Source organism: Nilaparvata lugens, chromosome 13, assembly GCF_014356525.2.
Source record: "Nilaparvata lugens isolate BPH chromosome 13, ASM1435652v1, whole genome shotgun sequence".
Classification (NCBI taxonomy): Eukaryota; Metazoa; Arthropoda; class Insecta; order Hemiptera; family Delphacidae; genus Nilaparvata; species Nilaparvata lugens.
Window position 1 is genome coordinate 26638111 of NC_052516.1, and position 25315 is coordinate 26663425.

The following is a 25315-nucleotide window of genomic DNA, read 5'->3' on the forward strand; positions in this document are numbered from 1 at the left end:
GATTCGCCATTATCTGTTGTTAAAAATTCCAATGAACTTTGGAAATGCTTGTACAATATTGCAGATGAAAAATGTAAAAGAACTTAGATCATTGACTTCTCTGTAGAGATAAGGATTCACTTTAATCTGTCAGTATAGCATTAGATGTAGAGTGATAGGGAATTTCTCAATTCACTTTAATCTGGCAGTATAGCATTAGATGTAGAGTGATAGGTAATTTCTCAATTCACTCTAATCTGTCAGTATAGATGTAGAGAGGGAATTTTTCCCCTCAAAGGAAAATTTTTTTTCCCTCACTTTCTTTATCCCCCTCATCTATACTGGAGGAGGGGAAGGGTAAATCTATTTTGAGAGAAAGTGAGAGAGAGATATCTCTTTCTCCTTCTTTATCCCCCTCATCTTCATTGGAGCAGGGGAAGGGTAAATCTATTTTTGGAGAGAGTGAGAGAGAGATATCTCTTTCTCCTTCTTCATCCCCCTCATCACCACTGGGCAAGGGGAAGGGTAAATCTATTTTTAGAACAGAGCCCCCTCGTCCTCACTGGGCAAGAGGGAGGGGGAAATCTATTTTTAGAACAGTGGGTGTGAGAGGGGGTTTAGGGGGGAAGGCTATTTCGAGCAAAAAAGTGCGTCTTAACTGTCAAAAGGCCCCTACTGTTCCTTTATCCAGATTTGGATCAATTATTCCAATGATGGTTTTTGATTGGTGCTTAACAAGTACAAACGTGCCAAACACAAAATATGAAGGGCTAAAGAAATAATCGAACTCAGGAAATAAAGTATTCAATTTGAAATATAATGAGCAGTAATAATAGTTGATAAACAGTACAGTTTCAAGATTTGATAGACAAGTTTTGAATAATTTTCTGTTTACAGGCTTATTTGATTTGTGCTATGATGCTGGGCTATCATCCACATTCCTTTTACAAAGTTCAAAAACTCTTATAGGTAAATTGGAATTCTAAATGATTTAACCAAGAATATTACAATATTTGAAATTCAATCAGGGTCGTGATTCAGGCAGATAAGGACAGTTAAACAACCACAAAAACTCACAATTATTATTCAGTACATTTATTTTATTAGCGCTTTTGACATGGCCAATTTATTTATTGAAGTAAAATTGAAATAATTTTTGTACTTTTTTGAAGCGAAGGGTGGGGCCCCATAAAATAAAGGATAACTCACGTGATCCTTCTTGGCATAATAGTTTCTTTGAATTAATTCAGATTCAATGGCTTGTCCAAACTTCAGTCTTCAGCACATGGGAGATTTTTAGAAATTAATTATATCCTTTACCAATCAAAAATGAATAATAAAATTCAGATTCATGGAAGCAATCAATTGATAGAATAATTCACAAATGTAACAAATAGTATTGCCTCAGGTATAGGCTAACAATTAAAGTACATAAATTTAACAAATAAGAATCTCACTAGAAAATGGTAACCTTCTAGAGCAAGGTATTTACGGTGAAGTCATTAAAAGGGATGTAACTGTCTCTTTTCTCAAAACTTTTGGCTGAGCAGTTCCGTCTTACTTAATTTGCATAAAAATTTTGCTATTGGTGGAACTAGTATGACGTCTACATCACGTCAGAGATGAGAAAGAGAATATTCCTTGCTTTACAATAAATAAACTTAAATTATCTGCCTTTTATCAGTAAATAAATTTTCTTCATATTTCTCCTTATTCAACGAACAATGTTTTACCACATATGATAAGACCTTTTCTAGTCGCTGATCACAGAAATAGAATATCATGTTTGAATATCATCCCTTTTTGGTGTCATTTTTCTGACCTACAATTGGCCTGAAAGGGTTACAGAGATTTTTACATCAGTCCATGCGGTTGATTCTATAATAATTATTATGTAGTATCTATATTTCATACAAGAGATTCTTATAACAATAATAAATAACAAAAAATGCATATTACAATTCTTATCAGTGATAAAACTTGTACCATGACCATGCTCGCTTTTATAATATTTAACATGTTGTACATTCCCATTAATGAATTATTTTAACAATAATAAATATATCTTTATTTTGAAACTCTCATCCTTATTACAATAATTATTGGTTTTTAGAAGTAGTTATATCATTGTTTTGAAACAAAAGTTCAGTAGTACAAATAATTCATTTTGACTAATTTCTTGACTGCATTCAAAACAGCTGTTCACTAACATAAACAAAGTTGTAATCTCTAAATTTGATGGTTGACTATAAACAATTTACAATTAATTATTTGCAATAAATAATTCTTTCAAAATATGCCGTATAGGACGGTGCTCTTATCTCAGTCTCAGCTGTTGATAAGTATAATCTTCATTGCCATCAGGTAACATTACATTTTGATACTCTTCCTAGCCTTTGATAATAATAATATATTCTATTTCTTCGATTTATTTCATTCCATTATGTCAATAATTTTAAAATGTCACAAATTGTATAACGTGTAATTATGGATTGAAGAGAAGTGAAGTACCATAATTCATAGAAATTGACTCAGATTGTTTACCTTTTTATGTGAGAGCAGCGTTGAAACAATAGCGTTCCACTTCATCATTTATTAATTTGGATTTGCCAATCTTATTTGTATAAATTCATTCAAGCCAACGTTTCCTCTTCCGCTTCTGAGAATTGCTTGGTCTAATGCGTTTTTAAATTGTTCTGGATGGAGAAGAAACATGAAAGATATATTACTTATTCAATCATTTCAATTTGAACTGATCAATTATGATTTTGAAACGTGTTCAGGAACCCTCTCTGACAGGAAGCTGATCTCATTGATCTCCGACCTCATTTTTTCATGTTCAAGACCTCATTGGTCTCAGTTTAAATATCATAGCAGCCCACTTATTGCTGCACAGTTATTGTTTTTGTGATAGATGTAATAAGGTGTATTTCACAGTTAATACTTCCAGTACCTGCAGTTGTCTACAATGGTAATCAAAACCACATGGTAATAATATTTTCCACAAATCAGTTGGAGTTAAGGTTATTAGTTGAGAACGTTTTTCAGGCAGCAATGGTCATTGGGTTCATTGGGCAGCATGCACAATAATGTTTATTGTGGGTACTAAATAGTACGAAATAGGTACTAAATATTGACATAATTGGTGTGTAATTAAGACATGGCTGGGCTAAGAGGTCATTGACCTATACTATTTTCATTCTGTTTTTCCGCCACCATTGAGGTACAAAATTTTTCATTCGAGTTACTAAATAGTACGAAATAGGTACTAAATATTGGTGCATAGCTTGAGTTCAAATTGAAAGATAGCCATAGAGTTAACATTAGCATTAAAGATAGAATTCAACCATTTTAACATTTGAACATTTAAACATTTAAACATTTAAACATTTAAACATTTAAACATTTGAACATTTAAACATTTAAACATTTAAACATTTAAACATTAAACATTAAACATTTAAACATTTAAACATTTAAACATTTAAACATTAAACATTTAAACATTTAAAATTAAACATTTAAACATTTAAACATTTAAACATTTAAACATTTAAACATTAAACATTTAAACATTAAACATTTAAACATTTAAACATTTAAACATTAAAAATTTAAACATTTAAACATTTAACATTTAAACATTTAAACATTTAAACATTTAAACATTTAAACATTAAACATTTAAACATTTAAACATTTAACATTTAAACATTTAAACATTTAAACATTTAAACATTTAAACATTTAACATTAAACATTTAAACATTTAAACATTTAAACATTTAAACATTTAACATTTAAACATTTAAACATTTAAACATTTTAACATTCAAACATTAAACATTTAAACATTTAAACATTTAAACATCTAAACATTTAAACATTTAAACATTCAAACATTTAAACATTTAAACATTTAAAATATTTAAACATTTAAACATTTAAACATTTTAAATATTTAAACATTTAAACATTTAACATTTAAACATTTAACATTTAAACATTTAAACATTAACATTTAAACATTTAAACATTTAAACATTTAACATTTAAACATTTAAACATTTAAACATTTAAACATTTAAACATTTAAACATTTAAACATTTAAACATTTAAACATTTAAACATTTAAACATTTAAACATTTAAACATTTAAACATTTAAACATTTAAACATTTAACATTTAAACATTTAAACATTTAAACATTTGAACATTTAAACATTTAAACATTCAAACATTTAAACATTTCAAACAGTTGCCAGATCGAGTAAAATTGCAACTATCTCATATTTCCAATTCAACGTCAGAATTGGATGTATAATATAATCCCCGATATCCTAGTAGTGCTAAAAAACATTTCAAACAGTTGCCAGATCGAGTAAAATTGCAACTATCTCATATTTCCAATTCAACGTCAGAATTGGATGTATAATATAATCCCCGATATCCTAGTAGTGCTAAAAAACATTTCAAACAGTTGCCAGATCGAGTAAAATTGCAACTATCTCATATTTCCAATTCAACGTCAGAATTGGATGTATAATATAATCCCCGATATCCTAGTAGTGCTAAAAAACATTTCAAACAGTTGCCAGATCGAGTAAAATTGCAACTATCTCAAATTTCCAATTCAACGTCAGAATTGGATGTATAATATAATCCCCGATATTCTAGTAGTGCTAAAAAAGTTTCAGGGTTGAAGGATTGGAAGGAAATTTAACTTTTATGATAGAATTAGAAACATCGCGAAGATTTGGTTTTCTTTTGAATATCACTTCTCTCAGAATCATGTAGCGTCGTAATGCGTAACAATTTAATATCAAATGAACGGGGAGACTGTCTCCTTTCTATTAGTGTCTGGATCATTATTATCCGACCCATAGTTATTTTTTAATTGATAATTATGTTCGTCAATGTCGAGACATATCGAGCAGAAAACATGAAATTTTCGACATGCTGGAAACGTTTTTGTTTCGAAAGATAAGTGGGTGGTGAAAGCGAGAAAGTTTCTCAGAAATAATTGAAATTTTTTTCAATAATTGTCAAAAGTAGTCGGAAGATCGTATTTTGGTCTCAAAGGAATTTTAAAGTTAGAAGAGTGGCTGCATGGTATGCATTGTGTACCACATTGTATGCTAAAGGCTGGCAAAATTGACAAGATTATTCAACTGAATTATTTCAAACGCAAGCAGCTGATTGCCTCTAGAAAGGCTGTAATGAAACACCGCTTGGAGTATTCAAGGCGAGGTTGTCATTTTCACTATTATTATGATATCATCTGGCTTGCAGTTGCTGAATTTTTCAATCGTTCTGTATTTCGAATTTGTTGATCCCAGCTATTGATAGCACATGGCGGCACACCATTCAGCCGCTATCCTTGACTTTGAAACTCCTGAGAGGCCAAAAAACGTTCTTCCGAATACGTTTGACAATTGAAAAATAATTTCAATCATTTCTGAGAAACTTTCTCGCTTTAACCACCTACTTATCTTTCGAAACAAAAAAGTTTCTAGCATGTCGAAAATTTCATGTTTTCTGCTGGAAAAGTCTCGACATTGACGAACATAATTATCAATTAAAAAATAACTATGGGTCGGATAAAAATGATCCAGACACTAATAGAAAGGAGACAGTCTCCCCGTTCATTTGATATAAAATTATTACTCATTACGACGCTACATGATTCTGAGAGAAGAGATATTCAAAAGAAAAACAAATGTTCACGATGTTTCCAATTTCATCATAAAAGTTAAATTTCCTTTTAATCCTTCAACCCTGAAACTTTTTCAGCTTTACTAGGATATCGGGGTTGTTATTATACATCCAATCCTGACGTTGAATTGGAAATTTGAGAAAGTTGCAATTTTACACGATTTGGCAACCCTGTAATTTCTTCGGATGGAGGGCCAAGTCTCAACTTGTTTTACACAAACTATAGACCTGTGAAAAGGTTCAAAGAATAATTATTATGTCTTCAATATATTTGAAGCTGATCAATTCTTTCTAAAGTTTTTTTAGAACATAAAAACAGACAGACGACGACTTTGGCTTTAAGAAAGTCGAAAGTGAGAACTCGTTAATGCTTGTTCAATTAATATTCCCTATTGGAATCAACCATCAATTATTGTGATCAATCTTTATCGTTAGAATAACAAGTAGAATCACTGTTATTGAATCCTATTATACTCTATGGCTGCTGGGCAATCAAACATTGAGATAGAATGGATCGATGTTTCAGTTGATTTTGTTGCAATCAAAGTATGTTTAGTGGAAAAGAATATTTTCTAGATTGAAACTCACCATAGAGAAATAAATAAAAGATATGAAACTTCAAAATATACTCACGATCCAATCTGTTCCCTCTTCTTAGATATGCAGCAAGCTTAGACATATCAACTGTTCCTCTGTTTCCAGTTATGCTTTTGAAAAGAACTGTGAAGAAAAACATGATTGGAATTCAACTATTCCACTGTAGAATGTCAAAATATTATTCTCTACGATCATGTTACAATGTAAACATTGGAACATTACAATCAATTCAATAAGAAAAAATAATAAATTCAATGAGAGATGCCTTTTCGTAAAGGATTTTCAAAACTATACTAGGAATAAAGTTCAATTTATGCGATTGTAGTTACTTCTCAATCCAGCTCCTCAACTAATCACAATGCAGCATTACCTAAGAAAAGTGTCGAAATTTGGATTGCTGAACTGGAATCAGATGTTCCGAACATTATCTGTTCTAACCTATTATAGGGCTAGACCACAAAAAGCGTTTTTTCTGGTGACAACCCAATCAGCCAATAAGGCGAGAGAAGAGAGCCTGCCAGCTTGTGGAATATAAATTTATATATCTACAGATGGAAACTACTGAGATATTTGCAATTATTCAAATGCTAATGAATTTTATTATCATTATTAAACAAAAATCCAAATTCAATGCTGTAATTCACCCCAAAGACTTCTGCTACTGCAAATATTTTCAGCAGGGTAAACAGCTAGATGGAAATTTGATGAGCGCTACTGTAGTAAGAATCATTGACACTATAATAAATTATAGTAAAAGATATAAGAGTCATGGGTCGAGATACAAGAATCAGCTGCCACTATAGCTACTATAGGAGCGCTCATCGAATCTCAATCTAGCTGTTTATCCTGTTGTCAATATTTGCAGTAGTAGAAGTCTTCAGGGTGAATTACAGCACTTAATTTGGATTTTCATTCAATAATAATAATAATAATATCTATATATATTTATCTATTTATTTATTCATTTATTTAATCATTTTTTTCATCCATTCATTTATTCATCTATTTATTTATCTATTTATTAGATGGAGCAAACAATACAATAATCAGAAAAGAAAAACAGGCTATTGTCCAAAATTTTTTCTATTTCTAATTTTTGTCTTAAAACGTACAAATATCATGTAGGTTAAGTCCGTTCCAATTTCTCCATTGTGTGATTTTATTGATATTGTAATTGATTTATGATATTGACATCAAGAACTGTCCTTACGTATATGATTTTTGTCACCACCACTCTCGTCCACATTACGTTTAATCCAGTCAATGATGGTCAAAAAAAGCTGTTTCGGACCGAAAATTAGATTAAAGCGTCAATTCTCATAATCGATAGACACCTTCTAGAGGTTCATTTCCCCAAATTTCCAAGAAATTCCTTTCCCTGCAGCCTCAAAGATAAAAAACCTCGACCGGTTGATACAGGAATGAGATCAGCAGGCTTGCTTCACTTGTCTTCATATTCCATCTGCGTTGGCTTGTTACCGTCTCAATACTGATGGGGTGTTGGTAGCGCTGGCTACCCTGCATGGTTTACTGAAAGAGTGCTCTGTTGAATATACCATTTTTAAATAGGCTTTTCTGATATTGCTAAAGTAAGCTATGGCCAAGTGTATTAGTGATCAGTGAATAATGTAAACCGGTGAGTTGAATGGATTACATGAGCAAAGCAGAACACACAATGCTTGGTTAGCTTTGAAGTCCATTTTTAGTTCCATTTTTCACTTGTCAAATTTTACGTGAAGTCAACAAATTTTGTGTTGAACTGATAGTGTTCTTGTCAGCAACTTGTACAACATAGTTGAGGGAGGACCCGGTGCAATCAGCTGTTATTGTGAGCGCATGTCTTATGGTTATTGGTTACTAAAGCAACCAGTCAAAACAATATTCCACTGTGAACTGCTGCTTGTCCTTGAAGATGTATGTATGCATGCGCAGACTGACTGCTACCGTTCTGTCACTAGCCTGGAGCCGCGAAAGTGAAAGACGATTGATGTGAGCATTATCAATATTCAACTGATAAGAAGCGGAATTTCAAGCGAGCCTTTTGAAAAATGTTTTCTACTGTTACGAGAAATAATAATTGACATTTTTCATTCTTATCCACCTGTTTTCTATAGCCTACCACTGTTCCTTCTCATTCCGCTTCCATTATTCAGGAGCTTCCGCAGATACCTTGCCTTGAATGCTCTCTTGGCACTCTTTGCCTGTCCTGTCCCTTTTTCCCCAATTTAATCAATAAAACAAAACTGTACTGTTTTGTACAAATACTGTTTTCAATACTGTTTCAAATCAACTTCTCCAATATGAAATGAATAAAACTTCATTATGAATTGCAAAATAAGGAAATATTTGAAACACAGAGAGGAGCTATTGCTATTGAGATTGATGGTTACAAGTTCAGGAAAGATCGAGCCATGGCAAATGGAAGAGTGTCGTTTAGATGTCTTAAAATCGGATGCTCAATGACGTTGAAGACTAACGCCGAGATGGAAAATGTATTAGAAACAAATGGGTCGCAAAATCATAATGATTCAGTTTTGAATATCACGAGTGAAGATGGAGTGAATGACGTTTACAATTGTGAACGAATGTCTTATGCTGCAGTCCTTTCTTCTTCACCTAGTTCTCCTCCAATGATGCGTGATATGGGAGTAAATACACCCAATTCCAGAACTGTCGTGTCACCAGGAGGTGAGACTTAAGCTGTGTTTTCGTTACGGGCAGAAGCAGAATCGATTGCAGCGCACCCAAGCGGGCAGAAACAGTAACACTCAAAGAACTAGTTCTTTGACATGAGTTTTGCTTTATGTATTATGGGCTGACTCCCATAAGAACCAATGTTAATTTAAAGTGAAGTCTGTCGTCTGCCCGTTACGAAAACACACCTTTACATGTGGGCCTACTGTTGAGCTACTCCAGCAACGAGATGACTTAATTTCTTTGTCAACCAGTCATGAGATGCAGATTGAATCACTCAATCAAAACCAAATTCGAAAGTGGAGTTTATTAATTCAATAACTTCGAAATTTGAAGAAGAAAATTTCCACCTTAAACAAAGGATTGAGTCTATGTCAGTGTCGATAGGAACTTTGAAGTCGGACAATACTGCTCTGAGAAATGAATCTCTAATTAAGCACAAGGTTTAGTATAAACAAAGGTTTCAAAGCTGTCATATAGATGATGCAGGTGTTTTCCATGGCTATCCGATAGAATTGTCATTCTCCTTTTTTCCCAGTATGAGTTTTTTCAGTACTGAAATGGTATTTTTAACATGAGACGTCTTGGGCACCGCTATAGGTCTGTGAACTTGAGCCTTGACCAGTAGTTTATGAGAAGTGGTAGGCCTGCTATTACTTGCAGGTTTAGCGTTCACAGAGAGAAGGCCAAATCTGTTATTTACCATTTTAGCTGCAGCCTCAGTAAAATCGGTTCTAACTTTAGCAGTATTCCTTGGCGTAATAAATCCATCATTGCTCCTAGAAGTTTCTTCGTCCAAACTAGTGTCTCTGTTAGAAAATAAACTAATCTTTTCGGCTTCAATCATTTTCATTTTTCCATTCTTATTATTCGATTCCTCATTCAAATGGGTGTTAGATGCCTCCAGTTTTTTTATACGCGCTTCCAACAACAGAATTTCCTCCTCAGCCTTTTCCTCATTGAGTAAGGAGTCCTCAAAGTTTTCTTTACGCTTATTTTTCTCGTACTCTACTTGCTTTGTCAGTTCAGTATTATTATTCAGAAGGTCAGTGCGTTCATTCAGCAGTTCATTATTGTAGGAGATTGTGGTGTCCTATTTATTTAAAATTCCAACAACATCTGGAATTATGTCGATAATGGCATCAGAATTTATCCAAGATAACTGATAGAGACATAGAGTTCCTCTAATATTAATAATTAGTATTAATTTGATGATAACCTCGACACATATATTATATAGTGGGCTATCATTTTGTGAACCTGAATATTGTCATATTATTGAAAATGTATGGAAAATTTGTAATGTGATGTATGTATGAATTTATGAATAAACTCCTCTGGATGTGTCGTTCAACATCCAGAGAAATTATTATTATTATTATTATTATTATTAACATCATTATTATTATTATTCACAGCTAATTCTATCACCGTATCATTAACAGAATCATAGTTCATATTATTTAACTCCAACTCCGCTTCTCGGATCAAACACTCCAGTCAAACACTAGATCACAGCTCATATTATTTCACATTTAACTCCAACACACACACACACACACACACACACACACACACACACACACACACACACACACACACACACACACACACACACCAAAAAACCACTTTTCTCGTATATAGAAATTCTTCAGAAATTGGGGAATTTTTTTTCGGAAAGCAATACTGTTCTCACCTATGGTAATAGGACAAGGAAAGTGAAAATAGCCAGATATGAAAATAAAAACAACAGATATACAGAAATCACTCGCTTCAAAATAGGATAACTTAATAGTCAGCTGTTAATCAATGATAAATCAACTCACGTTTTGCAGCTTTTGTTCGTGCGTCGTCTTCACCTCTCACTTGTACCTGCAACAAATTTCCTTCCAAAGTTTCAAATTTTCTCAGGGATTTCCCATGAACTTCAAAAATATTTCATTATTATCAGACTTTGAAGGCCCACAACTTGATTAGGAATCTAAGACTTAATCTAGGAATGCTCTAACACTAGATGCTCATAGAACGTCTTTTTTCCAAGGTAGTCCTGATCACATGAGCAGGAAAATATTGAACTCTCTCCCACCTGTTATATCTAAGATTGACTCTGAAGTTTTGTTAAAGATTAAGTTGAAGGATTGGGTGATCAAAAAATCCTTTTACGGTATAATAGGATTTTTTGAATTGAGAAATTTTCAAAATGATGTGATTCTTGTCATCTTGGCAGCGAATTGAATTATTTTTTGTTATTTAAATATAATATTTTTTACAATGTAATTTACCAATGTGACTATGTATTGACTTGTGTCAATATTATATTATTGTACAATGCATGACATCAATAAAATTGAAATTGAAAATAATATCAGGGGAAGCATGGAAACAAGTTGTCTCAGTGTTGAAAACTTACCGAAAGTAAACCCATGCAAATGAACAGTGGAATAACTGGAATCAGCTTCATTTTCAAGTCTGGAAAAAGTCAAAATTATTATTTAGACTATACTCGAGCAAATCTCAAATTAGGCAGTATATTCATTTATTCATTTCATTCCACAATCACAACATCAAATCAATGATTGGCAGGGAATCAACAGGATAAACCCAAAAATGTTACACTCCCCAATTTTGAGAGTCTGAACGAGGTCATGTAAACACTTCTTATAATTATCAGAATGAATATCATTTTTGTTTCTCAATGCCTTGTTTTTCATTTCCTAGTTATGATTACTGGATACATTATGTAAGGAATTCGATAAACAAAATGATTTTTTTTACTATAAGAGAGTTTCTGGGGTCTGCAGCAACTCCTCCATGCGTACAGGGAAGCTTCCCTTGCATGAGAGTATTTATTGTCAAGAGAATTAAATGTATGTAATATTCATGATTGTATTATTTTTGTTATAATTAGTTTATGCTCTAGATGATAGAGTATTATTTTGTATGCATTTTTTTGGCAATAAAATTTATTATTATTATTTACAAGAATGTACAGTCAAATATATATTATACAAAAAATTTTGTATCTGGGCTGATCAGAAAGCTGAAACGAAGAATAATTACATAATTATTATTAAACGAAAATCCATATTAAATTATGTAAATCACCCCGATGACTTCTTCTACTGCAAATATTGACAACAGGGTAAACAGCTATAGTGAGGTTCTCGTTAGGCTGCTTACAGATATACGCGCCGCGAACATGAGCAATTCACTTTTAATAAGCTGATGCCAAGCTTTTTATATCTGTATCTTACCGTTTCTGTAAAAATACAGATATAGTCAGCTGATTAATAGTGAATTGCTCATGTTCGCGGCGCGTATATCTGTACGCACCTCTATAATGGCAGTGTTTGATTATTGATGGTATTGCTATCCTTGTCTATCATTCAACAAAGCGTATAGCGCTATCTCTTCCTCGCTCTGCTCTGTTGCCAGATTGTCTTTCAACAATGTAGAATAATTAATGATTAATTAACAAAATATATCTTAGTTATGAAAATTTATTGGGAAATTATTGAAAAATAATAATAGATAAATGATAAAGAATAATTTCTTGCTCAATAAAATGTAATTGCTTATTTAAAACAAGATTGAACAGTAAATATCACATCAATAAACCTGTATCAGCTACCGTCTATAGGAGGCATTGACAACGTTGTTCTCCCATCTTTCTTCACTGCCATTATAACGTGGACCTCACTATAGATAGAAACTCGATTAATAATCCTATACTATTAAACGAGCAACTTCTGTTTAGATGTTTATATGTTTATATGTTTATATGTTTGAATGTTTAGATGTTTAGATGTTTGAATGTTTGAATGTTTAGTTGTTTAGATGTTTGAATGTTTAGATGTTTAGATGTTTGTATGTTTGTATCTCACCGGATCTCGAAAACGCCTCTCACGATTCTCATGAAATTCAGAACATAGTAGGTTTATAATATAAATATTCGATTGCACTAGGTCTCATCCCTGGGAAAACTCGCTGAAGGGTATTCAAAGGATAATTATAATCCATCCTTGGAAAAACAGCTGATAATAATTATTTCGTCGTCTGTGGGACTGTGTCAAAATTATGACTCAGCTGTTGAACTTTCGTAACCATTCAATCGGGTACTTTAGTGCCGGTTGCAAAAAAGGCGGGTTATTTTGAATCCTGATTAATTCCAGTAGATCCATCTTTTTGGAATGGTTTTCTCTGATTTGGTTCACTAAAGTTAATAAGGATTAAAATTTAACCGGCTTTTGTGCAACTGGGCCTTTGTGAGGGAAATTTTTGCATTCCTCTGGGAATTAATCTCAATTTACTGTGATTTGATGGAACATTCCTGTATGAATGTTATTATAATTTCTTCTTTCGTAATAATTGTTTATGCTTTTGTACTCCAGAGCGAAGCTCGGTCCCCGATATTGATAGTTAATTCATTAGCATTCTAAAAAGCTGTCTCGGTAATTTCCATCTGTGGGATAATTACACATGAAAATGCTTCAAATATTCATCAATAACAATATTTGAAGAAGGATGCAATCAATGATGTAATTATATGCATTCTCTCATGAATATTCTGTAGAAATAACATGTATTTTGTGAATATTCATAGATAATTCTGCTAATTTGAAGATTTTTTTTGAAAGGCTCATTTTTTATGGCATTGATATTATAGTTGAAAGGCTATCTATTTTATCCCGGTTTCATATTTTATGAGATTCAAGTATTCTGTTTCAAAATTATTATCTGCTCAACAAAATTATTTTCATTTTACAGATGGACTAAGAAATAATTTTTTAATAGTAACGCTCAACGAATTTCTATCTAGCTGTTCACTCTGTTGTCAATATTTGCAGTTGCAGAAGTCTTTGGGGTGATTTTGCAGCATTTAATTTGAATTTTCGTTCAGTAATAATTATTTTTATTTTATTTCAAGAAACTTTTTCAGGAAAAGAACGATTCCCACAGTTGAGGATGATTAATCGTTATTCACACCACCCACCTAAAGTATTCAGTTGAAAAGTACATACTACAGAGAATATTCTGTCAAGTATGATAATGTCACACCCAATAGCTACACAAGCTCAATTACACCCATTTAGTTTCATCACTTACCCCCATTTAGTTACATAACTTCATTAGTTTAAGATTGGAAATCAAATAATTTTCATAAAAACGGAATTCTGGTACTCACCGGTTCTGGTTTTCAATCAGATAGAGAACTTCGGAGACTTGTTAATGAACTGCTGTGGTGAATATTGAGAAGAGATCCTTCTTCCGATACTTTAGTACAGACGCTTATTTCCCAAATTGAGACAAGATTGAATGTAAAATTTGAACAGTACTCATACAGTAGTTTCCAAAAGATATAGAACAGTACTGATCACGTGTGGTTTTAACTTGAATTTCAGTGTTGTGTGACTGATGTAAGATTCAATTTAAACTGTCAGAATTACTTGTGAGATCGCATCAATTCTTCCCATTCTAACAATGCTGACAGCTGAAACAATGGCTGATAAACGTCATTATCTGACAAATTGATATTCAAATTCTCGTCACGTTTTCCAAATCAATTTTCGAATAGGTTCCAATTCATTAGAGCAGCTGCCTTGTTTGCACTGACTGATGACCTTGTAATGTAAATTGAAACTATGAAGAGTTTCTGAAAATTTATGTGAAATCAAAAATAATTCAGAAATCATGATACAGAAACAAAGAAGAAAGGGAAAGTTTAGGAAAAACTAAAACCATTAAGAGTATCTTAAGAGAATGACATGAATTTGAAATATCTCAGAAAGCATGATGTGGAATAATTTAGAGTATCCATATCAAGGGAAATAATAAATAAAAGCAAGTGGATTGGAAAAGAAGAATTTACAATTACGTCTAACTCACCTGATTATGATTTTATGTCGAATGATGAAGGTGCTAAGTAATTCATACAAATAATTGGATAATGTGAATTGAGACGATTATTGATCTAAATATTCATTTGTTTCCATTCTTTTCACTAACTCCGCAGTCAGTGTAGATATGGGAAAAGAGGATTTATAGATAGAAGAAGGATGAGAAGATAGGAATACACTATATAGATGATCACTCTAAAGCTAAGTTAGCAAAGTATGACAAACTGATTGCGCCAACTAATAGAAATATGAACTCTGCCAGGTAAAAAATATCCACATTTGATTTTATTCCAAGATAACATTTAGTGCAAATCAAAGTGACATTACTAGGAATGAAAAAAAATACAAGATCTTGCAATAAAAGATAGTTTTATTTCCACTGCACAAAAACATACTTCTTCAATTGAATTTAAATTCCAAATTTTTGGATTTCAACTATCGTACCTGCTCACATTACAATCAAAACTTGGAAAGATGAGAAAAATCTGGAAAAAATTAATTAAAATTAGAATATTTGTCATGTTATACTGCACTGTGTCTTATATTCTGTTTGGTGTATTTTACTGTGTAATGATCAATCGTGTATGTATAATGAAAGAGTTACTGTATAAAAATACTTCATGGATCATGCATGGTCATATAGATATAGACCATAATCCTTTTACATATGACATTTATATTTTGAACTTAATATTCAACATTGAATACCCCCAGGGGTCATACATTCATAACCCCTAAATCAAGAATGTCTAGTTCAGACCTGTAAGAATTCTGAGTCTGAGGCCCTTTGCACACTAAGCCACCATGGAAGCGTTTCCACGGAAGCGTCACCACGTGGTAGCATAGTCTCTTATCTGTCACTGCACACTAGAGCCACCAGCCACCGGCCACCAGCCACCAGCCGAGCTTCCAGGAATGTGGTGGCTCGAGCCGCTGGAACTTCCGTGGAAGGGCCTCCATGGTGGCACAGTGTGCAAGGGGCATAAGGCCCATATGCAACATCCCGTAGAAGGGCTACCATGGTGGCCCAGTGTGCAAAGGGCATGAGGCCCATATGCATCCATAGAAGGGCTTCCATGGTGGCCCAGTGTGCAAAGGGCATAAGGCCCATATGCACCATCCCGTAGAAGGGCTTCCATGGTGACCCAGTGTGCAAAGGGCATAAGGCCCATATGCACCATCCCGTGAAAGGGCTTCCATGGTGGCCCAGTGTGCAAAGGGCATAAGGCCTATATGAACCATCCCGTGAAAGGGCTTCAATGGTGGCCCAGTGTGCAAAGGGCATAAGGCCCATATGCACCATCCCGTGGAAGGGCTTCCATGGAGGCCCAGTGTGCAAAGGGAATGAGGCCCATATGCACCATCCCGTAGAAGGGCTTCCTTGGTGGCCCAGTGTGCAAAGGGCATGAGGCCCATATGCACCATCCCGTAGAAGGGCTTTCATGGCGGCCCAGTGTGCAAAGGGCATAAGGCCCATATGCACTATCCCGTAGAAGGGCTTCCATGGTGGCCCAGTGTGCAAAGGGCATAAGGCCCATATGCACCATCCCGTGGAAGGGCTTCCTTGGTGGCCCAATGTGCAAAGGGCATAAGGCCCATATGCACCATCCAGTGAAAGGGCTTCCATGGTGGCCCAGTGTGCAAAGGGCATAAGGCCCATATGAACCATCCCGTGGAAGGGCCTCCATGGTGGCACAGTGTGCAAGGGGCATAATAAATAAAAGCAAGTGGATTGGAAAAGAAGAATTTACAATTACGTCTAACTCACCTGATTATGATTTTATGTCGAATGATGAAGGTGCTAAGTAATTCATACAAATAATTGGATAATGTGAATTGAGACGATTATTGATCTAAATATTCATTTGTTTCCATTCTTTTCACTAACTCCGCAGTCAGTGTAGATATGGGAAAAGAGGATTTATAGATAGAAGAAGGATGAGAAGATAGGAATACACTATATAGATGATCACTCTAAAGCTAAGTTAGCAAAGTATGACAAACTGATTGCGCCAACTAATAGAAATATGAACTCTGCCAGGTAAAAAATATCCACATTTGATTTTATTCCAAGATAACATTTAGTGCAAATCAAAGTGACATTACTAGGAATGAAAAAAAATACAAGATCTTGCAATAAAAGATAGTTTTATTTCCACTGCACAAAAACATACTTCTTCAATTGAATTTAAATTCCAAATTTTGGATTTCAACTATCGTACCTGCTCACATTACAATCAAAACTTGGAAAGATGAGAAAAATCTGGAAAAAATTAATTAAAATTAGAATATTTGTCATGTTATACTGCACTGTGTCTTATATTCTGTTGGTGTATTTTACTGTGTAATGATCAATCGTGTATGTATAATGAAAGAGTTACTGTATAAAAATACTTCATGGATCATGCATGGTCATATAGATATAGACCATAATCCTTTTACATATGACATTTATATTTTGAACTTAATATTCAACATTGAATACCCCCAGGGGTCATACATTCATAACCCCTAAATCAAGAATGTCTAGTTCAGACCTGTAAGAATTCTGAGTCTGAGGCCCTTTGCACACTAAGCCACCATGGAAGCGTTTCCACGGAAGCGTCACCACGTGGTAGCATAGTCTCTTATCTGTCACTGCACACTAGAGCCACCAGCCACCGGCCACCAGCCACCAGCCGAGCTTCCAGGAATGTGGTGGCTCGAGCCGCTGGAACTTCCGTGGAAGGGCCTCCATGGTGGCACAGTGTGCAAGGGGCATAAGGCCCATATGCAACATCCCGTAGAAGGGCTACCATGGTGGCCCAGTGTGCAAAGGGCATGAGGCCCATATGCATCCATAGAAGGGCTTCCATGGTGGCCCAGTGTGCAAAGGGCATAAGGCCCATATGCACCATCCCGTAGAAGGGCTTCCATGGTGACCCAGTGTGCAAAGGGCATAAGGCCCATATGCACCATCCCGTGAAAGGGCTTCCATGGTGGCCAGTGTGCAAAGGGCATAAGGCCTATATGAACCATCCCGTGAAAGGGCTTCAATGGTGGCCCAGTGTGCAAAGGGCATAAGGCCCATATGCACCATCCCGTGGAGGGCTTCCATGGAGGCCCAGTGTGCAAAGGGAATGAGGCCCATATGCACCATCCCGTAGAAGGGCTTCCTTGGTGGCCCAGTGTGCAAAGGGCATGAGGCCCATATGCACCATCCCGTAGAAGGGCTTTCATGGCGGCCCAGTGTGCAAAGGGCATAAGGCCCATATGCACTATCCCGTAGAAGGGCTTCCATGGTGGCCCAGTGTGCAAAGGGCATAAGGCCCATATGCACCATCCCGTGGAAGGGCTTCCTTGGTGGCCCAATGTGCAAAGGGCATAAGGCCCATATGCACCATCCAGTGAAAGGGCTTCCATGGTGGCCCAGTGTGCAAAGGGCATAAGGCCCATATGAACCATCCCGTGGAAGGGCCTCCATGGTGGCACAGTGTGCAAGGGGCATAAGGCTCATATGCACCATCCCGTGGAAGGGCTTCCATGGTGGCCCAGTGTGCAAAGGGCATAAGGCCCATATGCACTATCCCGTAGAAGGGCTTCCATGGTGGCCCGGTGTGCAAAGGGCATAAGGCCCATATGCACCATCCCGTGGAAGAGCTTCCTTGGTGGCCCAATGTGCAAAGGGCATAAGGCCCATATGCACCATCCAGTGAAAGGGCTTCCATGGTGGCCCAGTGTGCAAAGGGCATAAGGCCCATATGCACCATCCCGTAGAAGGGCTTCCATGGTGGCCCAGTGTGCAAAGGACATAAGGCCCATATGCACCATCCTGTAGAAGGGCTTCCATGGTGGCCCAGTGTGCAAAGGGCATAAGGCCCATATGCACCATCTCGTGAAAGGGCTTCCATGGTGGCCCAGTGTTCGAAGGGTATAAGGCCCATATGCACCATCCCTTAGAAGGGCTTCCATGGTGGCCCAGTGTGCAAAGGGTATCAGGCCAAAAGCACCATCTCGTGGAAGGGCTTCCATGGTGGCCCAGTGTGCAAAGGGCATAAGGCCTATATGCACCATCCCGTGGAAGGGCTTCCATGGTGGTCCAGTGTGCAAAGGGCATAAGGCCCATATGCACCATCCCGTGGAGGGGATCCTTGGTGGCCCAGTGTGCAAAGGGCATAAGGCCCATATGCACCATCCCGTGAAAGGGCTTCCATGGTGGCCCAGTGTGCAAAGGGCATAAGGCCCATATGCACCATCCCGTGAAAGGGCTTCCATGGTGGCCCAGTGTGCAAAGGGCATAAGGCCCATATGCACCATCCCGTGAAAGGGCTTCCATGGTGGCCCAGTGTGCAAAGGGCATAAGGCCCATATGCACCATCTTGTAGAAGGGCTTCCATGGTGGCCCAGTGTGCTAAGGGTGTAAGGCCCATATGCACCATCCCGTGGAAGGGCTGCCATGGAGGCCCAGTGTGCAAAGGGAATGAGGCCCATATGCACCAACCCGTAGAAGGGCTTCCTTGGTGGCCCAGTGTGCAAAGGACATAAGGCCCATATGCACCATCCCGTAGAAGGGCTTTCATGGCGGCCCAGTGTGCAAACGGCATAAGGCCCATATGCACTATCCCGTAGAAGGGCTTCCATGGTGGCCCAGTGTGCAAAGGGCATAAGGCCCATATGCACCATCCTGTAGAAGGGCTTCCATGGTGGCCCAGTGTGCAATGGGCATAAGGCCCATATGCACCCTCCCCTGAAAGGGCTTCCATGGTGGCCCAGTGTTCGGAGGGTATAAGGCTCATATGCACCATCCCTTAGAAGGGCTTCCATGGTGGCCCAGTGTGCAAAGGGTATCAGGCCAAAAGCACCATCCCGTGGAAGGGCTTCCATGGTGGCCCAGTGTGAAAAGGGCATAAGGCCTATATGCACCATCCCGTGGAAGGGCTTCCATGGTGGTCCAGTGTGCAAAGGGCATAAGGCCCATATGCACCATCCCGTGGAGGGGTTCCTTGGTGGCCCAATGTGCAAAGGGCATAAGGCCCATATGCACCATCCTGTGAAAGGGCGTCCATGGTGGCCCAGTGTGCAAAGGGCATAAGGCCCATATGCACCATCCCGTAGAAGGGCTCCCATGGTGGCTCAGTGTGCAAAGGGCATAAGGCCCATATGCACCATCCCGTAGAAGGGCTTCCATGGTGACCCAGTGTGCAAAGGGCATATGGCCCATATGCACCGTCCCGTGAAAGGGCTTCCATGGTGGCCCAGTGTTCAAAGGGTATAAGGCCCATATGCACCATCCCTTAGAAAGGCTTCCATGGTAGCCCAGTGTGCAAAGGGCATAAGGCCAAAAGCACCATCCCGTGGAAGGGCTTCCATGGTGGCCCAGTGTGAAAAGGGCATAAGGCCTATATGCACCATCCCGTGGAAGGGCTTCCATGGTGGCCAGTGTGCAAAGGGCATAAGGCCCATATGCACCATCCCGTGGAGGGGTTCCTTGGTGGCCCAATGTGCAAAGGGCATAAGCCCATATGCACCATCCTGTGAAAGGGCGTCCATGGTGGCCCAGTGTGCAAAGGGCATAAGGCCCATATGCACCATCCCGTAGAAGGGCTCCCATGGTGGCTCAGTGTGCAAAGGGCATAAGGCCCATATGCACCATCCCGTAGAAGGGCTTCCATGGTGACCCAGTGTGCAAAGGGCATATGGCCCATATGCACCGTCCCGTGAAAGGGCTTCCATGGTGGCCCAGTGTTCAAAGGGTATAAGGCCCATATGCACCATCCCTTAGAAAGGCTTCCATGGTAGCCCAGTGTGCAAAGGGCATAAGGCCCATATGCACCATCCCGTGGAAGGGCTTCCATGGTGGCCCAGTGTGCAAAGGGCATAAGGCCCATATGCACCATCCCGTAGAAGGGCTTCCATGGTGGCCCAGTGTGCAAAGGGCATAAGGCCCATATGCACCATCCCGTGGAAGGGCTTCCATGGTGGCCCAGTGTGCAAAGGGCATAAGGCCCATATGCACCATCCCGTGGAAGAGCTTTCATGGTGGCCCAGTGTTCAAAGGACATAAGAACATGCTCCAATCATGAATGAAATAAAATATGCTATGCTGGAGATTTGCAATAAGTTCATGAGATAGTCTTTGGATAGATTTGTCATTTATTTATTTATTCATTTATTTATTTATTCATTCATTCATTTATTCATTCATTCATTATTCATTTATTCATTCTTTCATTTATTCATTCATTCATTCATTCATTTATTCATTTATTCATTTATTCATTTATTCATTTATTCATTTATTCATTTATTCATTTATTCATTTATTATTCATTTATTCATTCATTATTCATTTTTCATTTATTCATTCATTATTCATTTATTCATTTATTCATTTATTCATTATTCATTCATTCATTCATTTATTCATTTATTCATTTATTCATTTTTCATTTATTCATTTATTCATTTATTCATTATCATTTATTCATTCATTTATTCATTTATTATTTATTCATTTATTCATTATTCATTTATTCATTTATTCATTCATTTATTCATTCATTTATTCATTTATTATTCATTTATTCATTCATTTATTCATTTTTCATTTATTCATTTATCATTTATTCATTCATTATTCATTTATTCATTTATTCATTTATTCATTTATTCATTTATTCATTATTCATTTATTCATTATCATTTATTCATTCATTTATTCATTTATTCATTTATTCTTTATTCATTTATTCATTTATTCATTTATTCCATTTATTCATTTATTCCATTTATTCATTTATTCATTTATTCATTTATTCATTATTCATTCATTCATCATTCATTCATTCATTTATTCATTTATTCATTTATTCATTTATTCATTTATTCATTTATTCCATTTATTCATTTATTCATTTATTCATTTATTCATTTTTCATTTATTCATTTATTCATTTATTCATTTATTCATTCATTCATTATTCATTATTCATTTATTCATTTATTCATTTATTCATTTATTCATTTATTCATTTATCATTTATTCATTTATTATTCATTTATTCATTTATTCATTTATTCATTTATTCATTATTCATTTATTCATTTATTCATTTTATTCATTTATTCATTATTCATTTATTCATTTATTCATTTATTCATTTATTCATTTATTTATTTCTTCACGATGTCAAGGAAGACTATAAGCATTACTCCCAAATCAGTCTTCACTAGTCTACTATTTACCAAAACATTGAACATGTAAGAAATGGAAAATAAATGGTAATATAATGAAAGATACAGAAGATAATACCGGGTGTCTATAAATGAATATCGGGGTTTTAACGCTTTATAAGATTCATTACATTATACTTACAGTTATTAATGATATGTCAAATGAAAGAGCAACTCAAACAGTTTTTGTTCGTTGGCACCAGTGTGCATGTGCGTGAAATGTTTCCGCGGCGATCCGCTAGAATGCGGTTTAGTAAAGATGGTTGAACGTAACTGTACTTGACCGCTGGATTGGCCGCAAGGGGCCCAATGACAAAGCTTGCTATGCGTGGCCTCCACGGTCACCCGACCTAACGCCGTGCGATTTTTACCTTTGGGGTTTTATCAAGGATCGTGTGTATGTGTCTCCGTTACCAGCTGACCTCCTTGAATTACGAAAGAGGATTGAAGCAGCTGTTGCAACAATTACAGAAGACACACTACTCAACGTTTGGGAAGAACTCGGCTATAGACTTGATGTGTGCCGTGTGTCAAATGGTCCTCACATAGAACACTTGTAAGCTTGTATATAAAACTGTTTGAGTTGCTCTTCCATTTGACATATCATTAAAACTGTAAGTATAATGTAATAAATCTTATAAAGAGTTAAAACCCCGATATTCGTTTATAGACACCCAGTATTATCATGATACTACATTCATAAAGTATATGCTGTGAAGCAATTAGGTATAAATAACCTAAGGTATAAATATAAGCATGGTGAATGGAAAGCATGTGAAAGTAGAGATTGATTAAAATGGAGTCAACTTATATTAATACAGAAATTGAATTATGTTAAATGTAATTCAAAGCTATGGATGAATAAATTGGAAAACATTATTATGATGCAAAGAAAAAAAAATATTGAGGTTAACAAGTAAAGCTATACTAAATATAATATATGTGTTACATACTTAATCATGTAAATTTTAAAAAAGTAAAATAATGTGAGACTAATCTAAGAATTACTAGATTGAAAGAGAGACAAGTATTATTGAACAAAAGATTCCTGTGCGAAAATAATTTACAAAGCATGCTTGAGAAAGAAAAAAAAACCAAAGAAAATGTGAGTTATTAGTTATATATCTTAGTAGTCATCTTAGTAGTTATATATCTATAATAATAGGCTAAGTTAATAATGGGAATGGGGGAATTTACCTTTCTCTACCTACAATACGGGGGGAAAAAATATATTTCTAAAAATAAGGGAGGGCATCAGAGCAACTGACTTCATCCCAAAGACTGCGATTGATGTATTCAGTGAACAATAGCCTCAACAATTCGCCTCCTAGCCTCACTGGCATGGCCATGTACATCAACTCCATCACAAAAATCATTGAAAAGCCTCAGTGCTCTGTTTAATGGAGAGCAATAATTATGCAATGTTCTTGACCTTGGGATATGAAAGGTCCTAACTCTTCTTTCATTGAAGGAGGGCACCTGAAAACCAATCCTTGCAAGGAGACTAGGTGAATCGACAGTACTCCTCAACAGTGACAAAACAAAAAGCAACGAGAACCTGTCACGCCCAGTTCCCAAAGAGTTTAAATTGAAAAGGCACCTCAAACTTCCAGAGGAAAACCCAGAGGACATGCTCTTTCGAATTTCATGTAGAAAAGGAAGTGGAGAAGCTTATTCTGCACCCATTAGATTATCAATGCATCCAGATGAGTGGGAGGACTCCAAACAATGGATGCATACTCAAAGATACAGAAGATAATACCGGGTGTCTATAAATGAATATCGGGGTTTTAACGCTTTATAAGATTCATTACATTATACTTACAGTTATTAATGATATGTCAAATGAAAGAGCAACTCAAACAGTTTTTGTTCGTTGGCACCAGTGTGCATGTGCGTGAAATGTTTCCGCGGCGATCCGCTAGAATGCGGTTTAGTAAAGATGGTTGAACGTAACTGTACTTGACCGCTGGATTGGCCGCAAGGGGCCCAATGACAAAGCTTGCTATGCGTGGCCTCCACGGTCACCCGACCTAACGCCGTGCGATTTTTACCTTTGGGGTTTTATCAAGGATCGTGTGTATGTGTCTCCGTTACCAGCTGACCTCCTTGAATTACGAAAGAGGATTGAAGCAGCTTTTGCAACAATTACAGAAGACACACTACTCAACGTTTGGGAAGAACTCGGCTATAGACTTGATGTGTGCCGTGTGTCAAATGGTCCTCACATAGAACACTTGTAAGCTTGTATATAAAACTGTTTGAGTTGCTCTTCCATTTGACATATCATTAAAACTGTAAGTATAATGTAATAAATCTTATAAAGAGTTAAAACCCCGATATTCGTTTATAGATACCCAGTATTATCATGATACTACATTCATAAAGTATATGCTGTGAAGCAATTAGGTATAAATAACCTAAGGTATAAATATAAGCATGGTGAATGGAAAGCATGTGAAAGTAGAGATTGATTAAAATGGAGTCAACTTATATTAATACAGAAATTGAATTATGTTAAATGTAATTCAAAGCTATGGATGAATAAATTGGAAAACATTATTATGATGCAAAGAAAAAAAAATATTGAGGTTAACAAGTAAAGCTATACTAAATATAATATATGTGTTACATACTTAATCATGTAAATTTTAAAAAAGTAAAATAATGTGAGACTAATCTAAGAATTACTAGATTGAAAGAGAGACAAGTATTATTGAACAAAAGATTCCTGTGCGAAAATAATTTACAAAGCATGCTTGAGAAAGAAAAAAAACCAAAGAAAATGTGAGTTATTAGTTATATATCTTAGTAGTCATCTTAGTAGTTATATATCTATAATGATAGGCTAAGTTAATAATGGGAATGGGGGAATTTACCTTTCTCTACCTACAATACGGGGGGAAAAAATATATTTCTAAAAATAAGGGAGGGCATCAGAGCAACTGACTTCATCCCAAAGACTGCAATTGATGTATTCAGTGAACAATAGCCTCAACAATTCGCCTCCTAGCCTCACTGGCATGGCCATGTACATCAACTCCATCACAAAAATCATTGAAAAGCCTCAGTGCTCTGTTTAATGGAGAGCAATAATTATGCAATGTTCTTGACCTTGGGATATGAAAGGTCCTAACTCTTCTTTCATTGAAGGAGGGCACCTGAAAACCAATCCTTGCAAGGAGACTAGGTGAATCGACAGTACTCCTCAACAGTGAC

General features: G+C 36.2%; 1 protein-coding gene across 4 annotated transcripts in view; it reads right to left on the minus strand.

Moving 5' to 3' along the window:
• Nucleotides 1-773: 773 nt before the first annotated feature.
• The window catches only part of LOC111059350, a 44715-nt gene continuing 20173 nt past the window's right edge, over nt 774-25315 (minus strand). Inside the window, exons 2-6 of one of the 4 annotated variants that reach the window (XR_005572805.1) lie at nt 11398-11456; nt 10814-10859; nt 6330-6416; nt 2524-2675; nt 774-1293 (exon numbers count right to left, since the gene is read on the minus strand). Coding sequence is in view for 1 of the 4 variants with exons in the window: in XM_039440187.1 (XP_039296121.1) it covers nt 2575-2675; nt 6330-6416; nt 10814-10859; nt 11398-11456 (293 nt within the window). In the remaining 3 variants the exon portion in view is untranslated. Of the gene's footprint in view, nt 2676-6329; nt 6417-10813; nt 10860-11397; nt 11457-14172; nt 14364-25315 lie in introns of those variants that run through there. The other 3 variants (XR_005572804.1, XR_005572806.1, XM_039440187.1) reach the window with 3 other exon arrangements.